This window comes from Motacilla alba, chromosome 10 (genome assembly GCF_015832195.1).
Source record: "Motacilla alba alba isolate MOTALB_02 chromosome 10, Motacilla_alba_V1.0_pri, whole genome shotgun sequence".
NCBI lineage: Eukaryota > Metazoa > Chordata > Aves > Passeriformes > Motacillidae > Motacilla > Motacilla alba.
The window spans coordinates 577,383-593,368 of NC_052025.1; the positions used below are offsets into that span (position 1 = coordinate 577,383).

At 42.9% G+C, this 15,986-nt stretch overlaps 2 protein-coding genes and 1 long non-coding RNA gene across 5 annotated transcripts in view; 1 reads left to right on the forward strand and 2 right to left on the reverse strand.

Moving 5' to 3' along the window:
• LOC119704910 overlaps positions 1 to 8,776 on the reverse strand; it is a 36,050-nt gene extending 27,274 nt beyond the window's left edge. The window contains exons 1-3 of the long non-coding RNA XR_005258098.1: positions 8,668 to 8,776; positions 2,266 to 2,353; positions 2,052 to 2,150 (exon numbers count right to left, since the gene is read on the reverse strand). This is a non-coding gene — a long non-coding RNA (uncharacterized LOC119704910). The remainder of the gene's footprint in view (positions 1 to 2,051; positions 2,151 to 2,265; positions 2,354 to 8,667) is intronic.
• Positions 1,329 to 8,678, forward strand: GCNT3 (glucosaminyl (N-acetyl) transferase 3, mucin type). 2 transcript variants are annotated; one of them, XM_038146637.1, is made up of 2 exons: positions 1,329 to 1,873; positions 3,931 to 8,678. In XM_038146637.1, the coding sequence occupies exon 2, from the start codon at positions 3,966 to 3,968 to the stop codon at positions 5,241 to 5,243; it is 1,278 nt and encodes a 425-aa protein (XP_038002565.1). In that variant the 5' UTR covers positions 1,329 to 1,873; positions 3,931 to 3,965; the 3' UTR covers positions 5,244 to 8,678. The 2 variants fall into 2 exon arrangements, with proteins under 2 accessions (XP_038002565.1, XP_038002564.1); XM_038146636.1 differs by lacking the exon at positions 1,329 to 1,873 and having other exon boundaries at positions 3,723 to 8,678.
• A 2,151-nt stretch (positions 8,777 to 10,927) lies between the features above and the next one.
• Positions 10,928 to 15,468, reverse strand: GTF2A2 (general transcription factor IIA subunit 2). Of its 2 annotated transcripts, XM_038146745.1 has the most exons (5): positions 15,420 to 15,468; positions 14,928 to 15,063; positions 14,329 to 14,433; positions 12,914 to 13,040; positions 10,928 to 11,234 (listed from the first exon to the last, which is right to left on the reverse strand). In XM_038146745.1, the coding sequence occupies exons 2-5, from the start codon at positions 14,997 to 14,999 to the stop codon at positions 11,209 to 11,211; spliced, it is 330 nt and encodes a 109-aa protein (XP_038002673.1). In that variant the 5' UTR covers positions 15,000 to 15,063; positions 15,420 to 15,468; the 3' UTR covers positions 10,928 to 11,208. The 2 variants fall into 2 exon arrangements, with proteins under 2 accessions (XP_038002673.1, XP_038002671.1); XM_038146743.1 differs by lacking the exon at positions 15,420 to 15,468 and having other exon boundaries at positions 14,928 to 15,334.
• Between the last annotated feature and the right edge of the window lie 518 nt (positions 15,469 to 15,986).

Consider the following 15,986-nt stretch of genomic DNA (forward strand, 5'->3'; position numbering starts at 1 on the left):
CATACTGAGGCACTGACTACTTGGAGGTGGGATGCTCAAATACCTCAGTGGTTCTAGACCTCAGCAGTTTAGCTGCTGTACAGAAAGCTTCTTTTTTGCTATTGCTAACTTTTTCCCTAGAGATAGTTTACAGCAGTGTAAAAACATCACAGACAGACAAGCTGTAGAGACATGTTATAAGCATGAAAAGAATGAAACAACAAGCAGTGAAAACCTTAAGGATTTTCTCTGACATAAGTGTGGCTAATGTTTCTTCTAGCTTTGTATAAGAAAGCAGAAGTATCAAGTGTATAGGGGAATTTAAAAGGGTGAAAATATGAAGCAAATAGATCCTCTGAAATAAGGAAAAAATGGCACTACACCCCCCACAACAGCATTTTCCCCTACAAAGTAATTTCATATTAACTTTTGTTGAGAACATATGGCAGAAAAAGCAGGGCACTCAAACTATTATGAAATACTTGGGTTTCTTTGCAGAATTGCAGCCAGACCAAGGGCAGCACACGGCAGGAACTTGAGACAGAACTGAACAGCCCACAACAACAGTTGTAGATGACAATCACCTTTCCCCCATTGATGCTTTGTCCTTCCCTTGTAACGCATTCTGAGCGTGAAGGTAAGGAGTGCTCCGAGCATTGAACGAAAATTTACTGAACTCAGCAATACCTATTCAGCAACTGCATAAAGTCCCAGCCCAAAGCATTCTTAGGCAGCCGTGGGATATTCAAGGACAACTGTCACAGCATACATCACAGTACCTGTCACAGTTGAGAGGGCCACAATACACAAAACATCCCCATACAATTCCAGAGAGCTTCAACCCATACAGAGTAATATCAGAAAGCTTCAAGCACCTGCCCACACAAAGTAACATCACACCACTGGAGAAGGCTGCAAGCGTCTGCTCCTCTTGTTCTTTAGCCCTACCTTTTATACCCCTCATGTCCATGCACTGCACCTGTGTGCCCTCTATTCCCTTTGGTGGCTGGGCAGTGCCCCTGGGCACTCCATGGCTCACTGCTGTCAATGCTGCTCAACTGTTTTTCACAGTTGTACCCACTGGGGATGAGGGCCACAGCCCCACTCCCAATTACCACAAACTGCACATACAGACAACCAGACCAGCTGTAGGTCTAAACATATTCAAATATTTCTAGGAAGCCACAGAGACAGGAAAGCAACAATCTCCATTACACAGAGGCTTTGGACATGATCTGTGTGTCAGCCCTCACTCTGTGCATGTGTTTGTGTGTTGTGGCAGACTCTCTACTTGTGACCAAATCAAACTGCACAGAACTTGATAAATTGATAAAAGTTCTACCACAGCACAGAAACACCTAACGTTCAGAATACTATTTAGACAGCTGAAAACAAGGCAAGAAATAAAACAAACATGCTTTTAAGAGTAAAAGACAAAAACCTTTCTCAGTAACATTTGTGTCTATTTCAGAAAGCCCCTTATCTCTTAATAGGACAGTTATAATGGGGTTTTCATTGTCGGAAATGTACAAAATTAAATCCATTCTTCTTGGTCCTTTATTCCTGTAGCCCTGAACTCCTCTATCATCTGTCTAAAAGAGTTTTGTTTTCTCTTTTGTTTATATTTCCCATGATGTATGAAGCAACCCTTTTGTAGAAACAATGCAGCATGAGCTAATGTATTCATGATCCCCAGCATCACTGTGTTTTCTTTGTGTTACGTCCTTCAAGAAAAAAGAGGTTTTCCTCCCACAGGACACAGTCCAGCTTACAGTATTGGACACCACAGTCAGAAACAGTGCCAGTCTTAAGTGTAGTTCAAAGGAAATTCTTTTAAATATCTTTACCAGCATCATCCTATTTATTTGTCTGTCTCTTCAGCAATCTGTATAAGGTGAGTAATGCCTTATCGCCCTATTTTGCTTTATTATACAAAATGTAATTGAGGAAACTCATTATACTTTATGAGCAGTGTTCAGCTGTTGTGTAAAATTTCAAGTAACCAATACTATCCTATAGACTATATGTCAATTATGATTGTCTGCTTTGGCTTTTTTCTAAGCCATACTCACTTATGCTCTTCAGTCCAGCAATTTGTCTTGGATCAAAGCAGAAATCCTCTGACTTTGGTAAAAGTGCACCGGAGGTCCAGAAAGAGCAGAGCAATGAGTCTGCAGCGGTAAGGTGAATAGCATCAGGCAGTGCTCAGTTAAATAACAGGAACTGGTATCCATGCTACAAAAATTATTGTAGCTTGATATTTTACTTACTGCTTTTTACTGGTACCTTTTCATGTCCTTTCTGAATCAGGTTCAGAGGTACTGCATGTAGTGCTTTCCAACCATTTGTCACAAACCAGCAATGAAGTAAAACTCTGAAAGGAAAATTAACATCCAACAGTTTCTTCAAAGATGAACTTGACCTCTATCTTGTCATCAAACTGACCCAAGACTCTGTTAGTGGGTGTGCAATCTCAGCAGCTTGTAAAGCTACAGTTTGAACTGTTAGACAGTACAGGACTTTGACATATAATTCAGTTGAAATTAAATGGAAGCAAACAGAAGGGGAAGTCTACAATCAGGTTCAAGTTTCAAAAACCAGAACCTGCACAACGTTCATCACGTTAAAATTTTACAGATAAAGTGTACATATACAATATACTTATATTTGCGTAAGGTTTATTTATTTTGAAACTTCAATACTTCCTTGTTCGCTTCCCACCTTTGCTTTGTTCATTTTCCCACTCTGGAGTATGTGCCAAATAGTCTACATAAAAAGAACACTGAACTTCTAGTGCCCGAAGATACATAATGAGAAAGCTATCATGAAATTTTCCAAATGTTTATCAGTAATTTTAAAACTATAAATCTCAAAACTATAAGCCAAACACAATCCCATGATTTTTAGATAAGTATCACAATACCAGCAGAGACAGTAAAAAAAATCTGTCTCTGAACAGCCAAGAAGATGGAAATGTAATTTCTTCTTAATTTCTGTCATAGTTCAAAGGAAATACTGATTTTTTAAAATAACAGTTCTTTTGAAAAGAGCCATTACTACTTGACACAAATAACATTCCTTATGTGAACACAAATGAAAAAAGTGGAATACAGTGGTTCAGAAGAGGATACTGTATCTTACAAGATGTGTACTTGACAGCAAATTACATACAAAGTATACCTAGGAAAAATTTTGCTTAAATAGCAGTCAGTGACAGTATCACTAATTTTGCCTAATAATACTTCATTACATAACAAAAAAAAAATCAAATTAAGATGAGAGCCAGCCCTAAGTATTTTTAGGTGTGGGCCTACAAAATAATTTTACAGGCCTTGTACAGTGTTAGGTATTTCTCACATAACTAATCCAAATAACTCTGGAGAGAGGCAGCAAGGTGATTCAGCATGGGTTTAGGTTACCTATTACCTATAAACCTGGATATCTACATGTCTCTGACGCATTATCTATACCACAGAAGTTCAGTTTGTGCAGACCCTTGTCTGTTTCAGGAGTCAAAGCATAACAAACTGGACTCTGTAACAAATCTGCTGCTTGAAGTTAGTAGAGCCAGTAACACGCACACATTCTCCCATCGAAGTTTTTGTAAAGACATTAGCACACATCCTCCCTATCAATCAGAACACTGGAAAAGCAGGTTAGACACCAAAGTAATCTAGTAAAGTCTTTCCAAAAAGTGCATTACAGAGGGTTGAATTCTAGAGGAATTTTCCTTGCATTACGTGCTGGACAGGGGTAAGATGAAATATCATCTTTTAAACAGACACAGAAGATATAGAACCACCCCCAGTGCTGATAAAACCCAAGAGAGCCACGCCACGGGGAGGGAGGGGACTGTTGTTCACCTGCGGTCACACCGAGATCGCCCGGGCACTGCTTCCCCACCTCCCAGAGGCAGCAGGTGCCCAGCTGACTCGGGCTCCCTCACGGCAGCGCAGCCAGGAGGCGAGGGCAGAGCCAGCGCGGGAATGCAGTGGTGGCAGCGGGCCCCGGCGAGGCGGCGGCGCTGGGCGCTGCTGCTCGGGCCGCTGGCGCTGCTCGCCGCCGCCCTGGCGCTGCGCGGAACCGCCCGCCCCGACCCCGCCGACCACTCCCGCCTCTACCGGGCGCTGGAGCTCTCCCCCAGCCGCAGCATCAACTGCTCGGGGGTCGTCCGCGGAGACCAGACAGCCATCCAGGAGGCGCAGCTCAACAATCTGGAAGTGGCGAACAGAAGGGCTTCACCGACGCCCGGCGAGTACCTGAACATTACGAGGGACTGCAGAGCCTTCAAGGAGACCCGGCGCTACATCGAGTTCCCGCTCAGCCAGGAGGAGGAGGAGTTCCCCATCGCCTACTCCATGATCATCCACCACAAAATCGACATGTTTGAACGGCTCCTGCGGTCCGTTTACGCCCCCCAGAATGTTTACTGCGTCCATGTGGACAGCAAATCCCCGGCCGCCTTCCAGGAGGCCGTGAGGGCCATTGCTGCCTGCTTCCCCAATGTCTTCGTGGCCAGCCGCCTGGAAAGCGTGGTCTATGCCTCCTGGTCTCGGGTGCAGGCCGATCTCAACTGCATGCAGGACCTCCTGCAGAGCCCCGTGCCATGGCGCTACCTCATCAACACCTGTGGCACCGACTTCCCCATCAAGACCAACGCCGAGATAGTCCGGGCGCTGCAGCTGCTGCGGGGCCAGAACACCATGGAGTCGGAGAGGCCCTCGGCCGCCAAGCAGCAGCGCTGGCAGTATCACCACGAGGTGGGAGAGACCATCTCTCGCACTTCCCAGAAGAAACTGCCCCCACCCCACAGCTACCCCATGTTCACGGGCAGCGCGTACAACGCCGTCACACGGGACTTCGTGCAGTACGTCTTCGAGAACCCCACAGCACAAAAGTTCCTCGAGTGGTCCAAGGACAGCTACAGCCCTGACGAGTACGTCTGGGCCACCTTGAACCGCATGCCGGGCGTGCCGGGGGGCACGCCCATCAGCGACAAGTTCCAGCTCTCGGACATGAACGCCCTTCCCCGACTAGTCAAGTGGCAGTACCTGGAGGGGGACATCAGCAAGGGCGCGCCCTACCCGCCCTGCACCGGCCGCCACCAGCGCTCTATCTGCATATACGGGGTGGGCGACGTGCCCTGGATGCTGCAGCAACACCATCTCCTGGCCAACAAGTTCGACCCCGAGGTGGACGATGCGGCCGTGCAGTGTCTCGAGGAGTACCTGCGCCACAAGGCCCTGTACGGCCGGGGGCTCTGAGGGGGGGCCGCGGAGGCTCTGGCCAGCACCTGCGGCCTTCCGTGGGCGACTCCAGCCGACGGCGCCTCGGGGACAGCACCCCCTGGGCCCTTAGGGGCCCACGCCTCGGTGCGGCCCCGAGGAGAAGCCCCGCGGGCGGGCGCGGGGCTGCGGCCCCGCCGAGGGTCGGACGAAGGGACAGACAGACGGGACGGTCCGGCGGAGAGAAGGGCCGGTGTGGAAGGGCGAGAGGCCCGGCCCTGTCTCGCTCGGCCCCCGTCCTGCTCCGGCCCGCGGGGTCCCCTCACAGGGCGCGGGGGCGCCGCTCTTCCCCAGAGCCGCTGGAGGAGGCGGGCGGGGCGTTGTTCAGCCCCTTCCCGAGTCTATCGGCAAAGGTGACCCCCGAGCTGCTGCCTGCAGACGAGCAGGCCCGAGTCACGGTGCCCCCAGGTCCGACTAGGGGCAGAGCTGAAACAGCGATTAATTTGCTTTTCCACAGAACACCGGGCAGCCGCCGCCCGTTCAGCGCCGCTCAGCTGAACATCCGGCTGCTGCTTTTGCCTCACTTTAAACTTTGACTCTATCAAAACTCGTTAATCGTTAAAAGCCAACCTTCAATAAAATCCAAGATAGTAAAATACATAGACCTTCGGTGTTTTATGTCCTCTGAAGATAATGGTTTGTGCTCCTGGCAAAAAAAGCAGGTACCATTAAACCAGTTAACCCTTTGTGCACCCACTTCTCCATCTGAAACATAGGCAAAGGGATGCACACAATGGTATGCAAACCTACATTTTCTAAAATCTACATCTCTCTTCTCAGCCACCCCCCGACACAAAAAATTTCAATACTGTAATTACCACAGCCAGTAATGGACAATGAACAAACCAATCACTTAACACATTGTTTTTTACAATTTCTAGTAGCTGAAAGGAAGATTTGCAAACTTCTGTTTTTCTCATCTTCTCATATTAAAGCTTGTCACTTTCCATGGATCCAACAGCTTTTCACTATCTGTAATGCCAAGAGATTAATGCCGTGGTCTTTATTTAAAAATATATATATTCAAGTAACTTTCTTGTAAGTGAACACTCACCTTTACAAATTTAAGGTCGAAAGTGGACAATTAGCATTATACAAAGGACATCTGAAGCAATTCCATAACACCAGGCCATATTTAGATGAAGTTATGACTGCAGTCACACGGATCTTTGAAACATTGATTTAAATAGGATGAGAAGATGAAGTAACTGACTGGAAAAGGTGTGTCACTGCAATTTTGTTAGGCATTTTAAAGTGTACTTGGTTGTAAAACAGTGATTTTTAAAATGCCATGGTGATTTCACACACAACAACAGCAAGTACTGTGAAGAAAAGCTCTCAAACACAAATATCCAATGTATCATTGGACATTTGTTTATGCAAAAAGAGCAAATGAATAGAATTACTGATCCTGCAGGGAGCTGTTTCCAACTTAGGTAAGCAGACATTTGCTAAAGAGATTAAAGATTTATGCCAACCTGATGGTATTATACAAGTATTTGAAATGGTTTCAGCAGCAAATTCAACATTAAATAGAAATTATCTCCATGTCTAGTACATTCTTTTAGAACGAACAAAACTTCTCTGGTGACTTAGGGTAAGAACTCAAATCTCCCACCACAGAAGACTGCATCAAACCACTGCAGCCTAACCTGATTTTGTTTCTTAGAACTCTTTTGCTTACTTTAAATTAATACATATTAGTTCAAAATGGCAAACCAGTGCCAAGGGGTTCATTGGGGGGCTGGGATACATTCAGGTTTCTGGACTGAAACACATGGAGAAGGGTCACCATGTTTCCAACTGAGGCAAAGTGTTGTCTTTTCCCCTTAGAAAATGGAGGTGCATATTCACGGAGACAAAAAATCTCCATACTTAACAGTTCTAAGAAATTGCATCAAACCCAAATCCATCTATGGAATGGATGTTTGTAAAAACTAAATAATTTATTTCTTAAAGAACAAAGGTGTTTGGGGGGCTGGAAGGAATCCCAGCTTGAAATAGTGAAAGATTATTGAATGAGGGGCCCCTCTAGTATTTTACAAATATATCTGTAGAGAAAGAGACATACTTAAAAGTTACTTACAGACTTGTCAACAGTAATTTTTATCCCCTTTACTTTGTAAATATGTTTAACTTCTTCAGCTGTTCCCTCTCTCAGAAACATGAAGTATTGCTGGTACACACTGTAGTAACAGTGTTTCATTTGTTGCCAGACACAAAAATGTTACAAACGGAGAGGCAGAGACAAGAATTTACATTGGGGGCGCAAAGTGCCACTTCCAATCTGTTCCATGGTAAGCCTTTTAGCAAAGTCTAAATATTTTTTCTTTTAATGTTACTCACTGCAATCTTTGCCCTTCCTGGTTAGACCTGAAGACAGAGAATCTAAGCATTTATCCAGATTTGAAAGAGCTTGACCATAGAATATGAAAGCATCGAGCAAAGTCAGCATACCATAAAGCCAGCTTGGTGCTCAGTACGAGGGACAGCAGTTATCTAACAACACAGCCTAGGCAGCCCTCCTGGTTCAGAGATCACTGCTTTGGATGAAAATAACTGTTCTGGCATTATTACCTGCAGAAGCCAACAACTTGCAAACCTCAACATCCAATTTTCTTGATTCAAAGGAAATTAACTGTTTTTAATGGTGTAACTAACCAGAATTCCTCTCAGATGATTTGGTTGCAAAAACAAAGGCTATCTTGCACAAATTTATTTTCAAATCACTTCTTTTAGTAGTGACCTAATTTCTTCTGAAAGAATGAGCCTACTCCCAAATGCTTAAGGTGAACTAAGACAAAAAGATTATTACAGAGGTATGTTCTCAGCATATCCTCTTTCAAAGACATTAGGAATGTCATATTTATGAGTGCAGTCATACATCAAAGCAGTGATATGTCTCTGCCATTAGAAATGGCATCTTAGAAAGTTGGCAACAGAGCACAGAGAAATCATGTAACTTGCCGGTTAGTTGCAGAACTGAAAAAAGAATGAATTTGGAATAGAGGAGGACCAGCCCAAAGTAACAGAATCACATCAGATTACAGGACCACCTCCAAAAACAGGTTAAATCCCATATGAAATTCATCAGTAAAATCATGGGCTGTACAATTGGAAGTCACATCAGAAATATAAACTTTATGTAGTAAAAAATCTACCTCTGACGCTTCTGTCTACAATTGTTACCTAACGACTTGAACTTTAGATAAGCCACCACTTGTTTAAGGAGGTAATATGCTGCAAACTTACCTTTCAAGAAGTGCATGAGAGGCAGATGAAACTATAATTCTGAGATTTAATACCAGATTTATTTTTCTGGTTAAAATATGTCTTTATGTTTTGTTTCCAAGTGGTTTTTACTTTATTTTTACAAGAACAATGTGGCTTATTACATACTTACACAATAGGTCCATAACAGCTCTTTTTGGCTTTAGTTAGGGGGGTTTATTTCCTTCTTGCTTCACATTTGATAGTTTATATGATCACTTCTGAGATGCCCTATAATAAAGAGATGTGTCAATGAAAATGAATTTGGAGGAAAACAGGTAATAAATTCTAAAGAAACAAAAAGTAAACATGAACAATATGAACACAATAAAGGTAACTGCAGTCATAAGTAAAATTGATTCAGGGAGCAGGGTTAGGGTGTTCTTTTTCTTCTGACTGCAACAGCAGTGACCATTAAATGTTAACTAGCCTCTCTGAACAATATTCCACTTCCTTGAATGATGCAGGTTCTTTTAGCACAAGATGCAAACAAAAATGTTAATATATCTGTAAATTACTACCTCCTAGTCCATAATGGCTAATACTAACAAAAACCACCCTTTAGGTTACGGTGAAGACAAAGTTCACATCTCCCAGTACAGTCTTACTGAAGTGCTTTGTAACATGCTCTTACTTTCCTCCCCACCCCAAAATTTTTGACTACAGAAAAGCAAGACCAGGTCACTAGGACCTTGACTGAAATCCTACCCCCTAAGCTGCCAAGATCCTTAAACACCAGTATCTGTAACACTCCACTGTGCCTAGTCATCGTGCAGAGATACAATGATCCTGATTAAACTCGTCTTCTGGAAATTCATCATAAATTCTTCCTGCTCTGAACTTTAAATTTGCGCCTCTCTGATAACATTTGAAGTCAGGTATTGACATCCTTGACTGAGCAAACAGCTTACATCAGATAACATCCTGGTTTGCACACCAATGGGATTGACAAAATCCTTTTTCTTGGAAACCATGTTTAAACAGGCAGTCATCCACAGCCAGTTCTGCACTGGTATTTACTCTTCCCTTCACTTTCTTTAAGTTAATTTACTTTCTGAATAGAAACATCCATTCCAGTTCAATGTCAAGGTGCAAAGGTATATTTTACTTTCTCTCTGCTGCTGAAAAGTGGAAGCAATTGTGATCTTTCTAAAGAAAATCAATAATGAAATAAATAAATGGAACACTACAGGCAAAGAAGAACCAAATAGGCAGCAGCAAGTGTGCTGATGCTCTAGCAAGTGAAATGATGTGTCTTCCACTGGATATTACAATAGTTTAGTATAGCAGAAGTGCAGTTGATGCTTTCAGTTGTAAATTCAATCTTCCAAGACCACAAAGTACATTAATCACATGAACTTGTCAGGATTAGCTGAAATTCAAACAAAAAAATAGCAAGTGGCAAGAAAGTTATGGAAAGAAAAGCAACAAAAAGCAGAACGAACACTGGCACCAGACTGCCTTAACTTTGTTCCCTGCTCCTTCTGTGGACTGAAACAACCTCCACAGAAGGAGCAGATCCAGCACCTGGACAAACACTATCCCAGAAATATGGTTAAAGTCCGGAGCAACAGGACAAGGGGGAATGCCTTCAAACTGAGAGAGGGTAGGTTTAGATAACAGGAAGAAATTCTTCCCTGTGAGGGTGATGAGACACTAGAAGAGGTTGCCCAGAGAAGCTGTGGGTGTCCCATTCCTGGAATTGCTCAAGGCCAAGTTGGACAGGGCTTGGAGCAACCTGAGATAGTGGAAAGTGTCCCTGCCCATGGCAGGGGGCTGGAACAAGATCATCCTTAAGGCCCCTTCCAACCCTGGCCATTCTATGATTTAAATGCACACTTGAATTGAAACAAAAGAAAATATATAATTATTTGCATTAGAAGTGTCAAAAGACTACAGAGAACTTGAAATTGAGAAGTCCGTCTAGAGACAGGAAGAGATTACAAGTAGTTGGAAGTCGGAAGAGCAAATTTTTATACTTGTATGGGTTGAAATTCAGTCACCACATGATTATTACACAACAAAAAAAAGTTTAAACATAGAAGATTGAGTCTGATGTAGAACAAGAGAAGACCATGGTACAGATACATGGTTACTTACCAATCCCTAGTGTGCAGCCAAGGGTACATAGCAGAGCTATTTATAGACAGCTGCAGTCACAAACACACAAACATGCTGCCCAGCAAGAGCTGCTAAGCTTTTGCTGATGTCCTCCTCCATCATTCTGCAACATACATTTCTTGCAATACCTAACAGTGCAACCACACTTGGAACTCTGTAACTGAAAGGCTTTTTAATTTGCAACATTTCTCTAAACACACTTAGAAATTTTTGGGAAATATGGCATGTTAATGCTGGTTTTAAACAATGTTTTCCAATGATCACTCTTCCAAGAGTTTTTAAATAAAAGTTTATTACAGAAATTATTTTGAACAAAAAAAGACAACAGTATCTCTTGTAATTAAAAAAAAAGGTAACATTATATTCATGCCCTATAAGGTGAAATGAAGAAATGCTACAGGTATTTCTTGCGCTGTCATTCTGTGATGCTTTCTAGTATGGATTAACTCACATCTGCATCACAGGAATTGAGTATGATCAGTCCCTTTCCATGCTTCTCTCCAGAAAGTGCTGCATATTAACAGAAAATATTGCAGACAAACCACAGGTCTATTCATTCTGCAGTGTTGGAACCAGTGTCTAGGAAAGAAAAGAGAAAGTGAGACAAATACACACCCCCACTGAAAACAGAGAACCAGGAACTTTCTCTAGTATCTTCCCGAAGTTCTAAAGCATTACCCAAGCATTTTAGATCATGTTCTGTACCTACCCTATTGTCTCTACCATTCTCAATGCCATGCATGAACTGCTTGTGCTGTTTCACATCAATTAACAACACTGAGAAGAGCCAGCACAAAACTCCAGAGCTGTATTAATATTAAAAATACTAAAAGCTTTGCTCTAACATGTAACGATACACAAACCCTTTACTGCAGTCAGCCACAAGCACATATGGCTATCATCTACTAAGGAAAAAGTTTTTTCAAATCCAGCACCACAAGCTCTGGTGGAATGTGGGCTGTAGCTTATCATTTATTTTGAAATAGAGGCAAGAATGAGCATGATCTCCATAAAGCAACTCAGACCAATTCTCTGTTCTGACCTTTTGTCAGAATCACCAATTAATGCCAGTGCAGTTTTTGATACACTACCATTACTACTTTCTTGTTTTTAGAGTTGTGGAAAAAGTATCTGACTCAAATATGGAGAATGACAAGCCAGTGTTTTGAGTACGGTTCCTTCAACAAGTCAGCTTCTCATGGGAAAAAAAAAGGTTTTAATGTTAATAGCAACTTCAAGTCAGCCAGTTGTTTAAATCTTATCTGCACAATTTATCAGGAATGAAAATTATTAATACTTGGAAAGTAAGGTTTCCTCCACTAGCTATAATAAGCACACAAAAACCAAGCAGTAAGATTGTATGCTTGGCTAATACCAGAAGTTAAGAAAACAATAAATTCTGTCAGCTCTTTAGAACTACAACTTGAAGGGACTATTGTAAGCATGCCAGGGTCAGGAAGCCATGAAGAACCTGTTTCAGAGGTCTATGGTGCATTTAAATAAAGCCTTTTCCATGCTCAGTTCCTGCTTTTAGCATCTGTCTCTGAGGATGAAACAAGCAGCATCGTTTCACACAGCTTTAGCAACACTCTGCCACATTGACGGTTTTAAAACTTATAAAGCAGCTTGCCACAAAAGTCACTGAATTACTTTTTCCACTAAAGAATCTCAAGGGACATGGACAAAAGTAATCCAGTCAAGCAGATATGGACTGTAAAACCCTACAAGCAGTGTACATACAGAGGGTCTGTTAGGCAACAAATAAGTCTTATGATTTGCAAAAGATTTTCATGAGTTTGTGTCCCCAACTATCAAATCCAGAGAGTGACTGCTTAGACACTTTTCTCAGACAATTCCTTGCTCAGACAGCAGAAGCACCCTTTAGATTCAGTAAAACATGGTGCTATCCTAACAAACAGGTTAGTACTAGAAAACTCACCACACAGAAAATAAAGACTACTTCTGACCTTCTAATTGCTCTAATATTATGTACTTCCCAGCAGCAGGTGCACAGCAGTCCCTAACACGGTTCTACCTCAGTGCCTATGAGTCAGGGAAGCATTTAGCTGGCTTTTGTTTCATGTTTCATCACATGTAAAAGGGAATACAGAGCCCTACTTCTGTCTAAGTCATACAGTCAACCTAGCTTTAATAAGACATTTGGTCAAAGCTTTCTAAAAACAATCAAGTCTCATGTCTCAGCCTATTTATATCATATTTCATTTATATCATTCATTTATATCGTATTTCATACTCACTTTTTCCATCACATGCTACAATTTTCACTTTATCCACTTTCACAAGTTCAGTGACCTCTCTAAATTCCACATCATTCAGTACAAATGTCCATACATTGTCACAGAACCTGTATGTGTTCAGAGACCCCTATAAAAAGACAAGAGAGATTTGCTATAGGACGCATCTCAAAAGCAACAGAAAATATGATGAGTATCTTCTGAACTATGTCCCTTCTAGAAGAGATTGCTACAAAGCCAACAGTGGACCTGAATGCATACAAACTGGCAAGCAAGCAATTCTGAGGAAAACTGGAGTTTACGTGCCCTCCAGTGGCTGAAATTCTCAAGACCACAGAGCACCGTTACAGATAGCCAAGGGGAGGCTCCGCAGGTAGGCAAAGTTTTACAATTTTTCTAATGTATACAAAAGATCAGTAGCAGGAAGCATTTCTTAAAATATTGGGCCATTAGAAAAATCAGATACAGCAGTGATCATAACAATATGTGAATTCTGCAATTGCTTAAACCAAGTGGTAGCTTCAATAAAAAATCATGACAAAACTGACATACGTGACATAAAGGGGTATCCCTCCTATGCGATGTATTACTGGACATGTCAACGTGGAAAACTTCTGATCTTCACTTTTACATATTTTAAATTAACATTCTTGAACTTAAAACTTAAGCTGCAAGTTACATTCTTAAAATTTATCCACTAAACACATGCTAAACTGTTTTTTATACCATGCTACGTATACAAAACAATTTAGATGTGCTAGAGAAATTATGCTATTTTTAACATCTCTATATTGTTTAAAAATCTAGTCTTTTAGGAACCCACATCATGAATGAGTTCTACATAGACTATAAAGAAGTATCACAACAAAAGTTAACACAAAGCTGGGTTTTGTGGTTTTTTTCCCTCAACATTACATAGAAGTTGACATTTAACAGGTTGCTGGCTGTTTTAGGGTGGCTGACTGGGAACACCCACAACTTATTTTTCTATGATACCTACAGAAAATAGCTATAAAATGATCCAGTGAAAGTGTGGATCTAAAACTCTCTAGTCTCTCTTCACATTATTCATGTGGCTGAAAATCTGGCCTCATCTCACTTTTGCTAGGGACAGCTGCGAGAAGCAGAAGTCTCCCTCCTCATCTGCAAGACACTGAGGATGGCAATGTTATCCACCAAAAAAGCAATTCTCTCTTTCCTGTTTTCATAATCTGATTTTTGCATTCATTCAAAAGATCCTGGCAGAACAAGGTAACGAGCCTCACAGCTGTATACAGAACATACATGTAAACAGTCATTATCAGAGCCAAAATGAACCCTCTTAAGTTCTTGTTTTGAGCACACAGCTTTAAATAACATTCTGCATCAACACTTAGTTGCTGTATCTCATGTAAAACTTTAAGATATCATTTCCTTACCCTGAAATTAACTCTGTTCCTGACTCGCTGTGCCAGTGCTGAATTTATAGCTTTATCAAACTGAAGTAGCACCTGAAGGGCCAACTGAGGTGTGATTTGCTGTGACTGAAGTAGTCGAAAAGAAAACAAAACAAGTTTTGAGTTGTTTCAAAGTAAGCTCAAACATACAGTATAAGTTAAAAACATCAAAACAAAGCTCACTTCAATGAAGCAGATCTCCAGAACACTCTACAAAAAATTATGTTCCTGTATTTATTTCCATTTTTGTATTTCAATCCTGTACTACAAAAAGATCTCTTACAATAAATATTTACTGGAAATAATCAGAAGAACAGCAAATTTACTATAATGTTCCAGTTTAAGCTGGTTGTTAATTTACTGAGCCACATGAGATTATGCCACTTACATAAAACACTTTTCTTTACCTAGAATGCAAAGCAAAAAACATCACAAGTGAACGGAGCACCAAACCCTTATGATCTCAGTCAGGAAGTTTCCCAAACCTTCGCTGTAAGTACCCCGACACAGGAACGACAAAGCCGTTTGGATAAAAACTTCTGTCTTTATTAAGCTACTCGCCCAGACCCCAGGCCCCCAACCTGTATGAGCTCATCCAGACTCTCCTGAAGGCTGTTGCCCAGCGTGGTGTTCCTATACAGCTGATACGCCATGGTTTACCGAGTGGGCTGGACACGTCCTGGTCATCCACGGCTGCGCGCCTGGGCTGTCCTCGCTCTCATTGAAAACAAACAAAGGTAACAATAAAACCCTCCACGTCCCACAGCCCAGCCCGTCGGGCGCACACAGCGGAGCATACACAGTCTAAAAGACCACCCGCAACACCGTCCGACCCTCGGGCGCGCTCCCGGCGGCGGGGCCGCACAACCGAGAGCCCGGCCCGCCTCTGGGAGCCATCCCGGCCGGAGCCATTCCGGGCGGCAGCCGGGCACCGCGCGGCCCCGCCATAGTCCCACCAGGCCCCGGTCCCGGTCCCGGTCCCGGTCCCGGCCCCAGTCCCGGTCCCAGCTCCGGCCCCACCGCCGCCCCGGGGGCGGCCCCGGCCGCGGCCCAGCGCCGCCATCGGCCCTCACCGCGCGCGGCCGGAAGCGCGGCCCCCCCCGGCCGGCGCGGCCCGGAAGCGGAACGGGCGGGGCCGGGCCCAGCAAAGGCCGGCATTGGGCGCAGCTGCGCCTCGCTACAAACAGCCGGCCTGTAGAGACCGCCAGCGCATCCACACGCGTGCTCATCACACTACCCCGTGACGCCCAGGAACGCAGAAAACAAGCTCATTTAAAAAGAAAGGATGATAATATTCTTAAGAGGTAGGTGAAGGGTCTTCTACTTACATTTTTCCTATTAGAGGGACAAAGGAAAATAGTCACATCTGTGAAGAGTGTTACTAGCCCAATGAAGCCAGTTCTATTGTCCATGACTCACAATTTGTGCTTTTGCATGATTACTACAGCTTCATTTTGTTAAACAGTGCACGATTCCCATTATCACCCACAATAAGGTTTACAGACACTAACTGACATCATAATCATTCTATCTTAACCTTCCAATGTACCGTTTTAACCATTAGAGCACCTTACTGCTCAGGTCCTTCTTGTGAATAAAAAGGTTTTGTTAATGAAAAGAAACATTGCAGAACCGCAGAA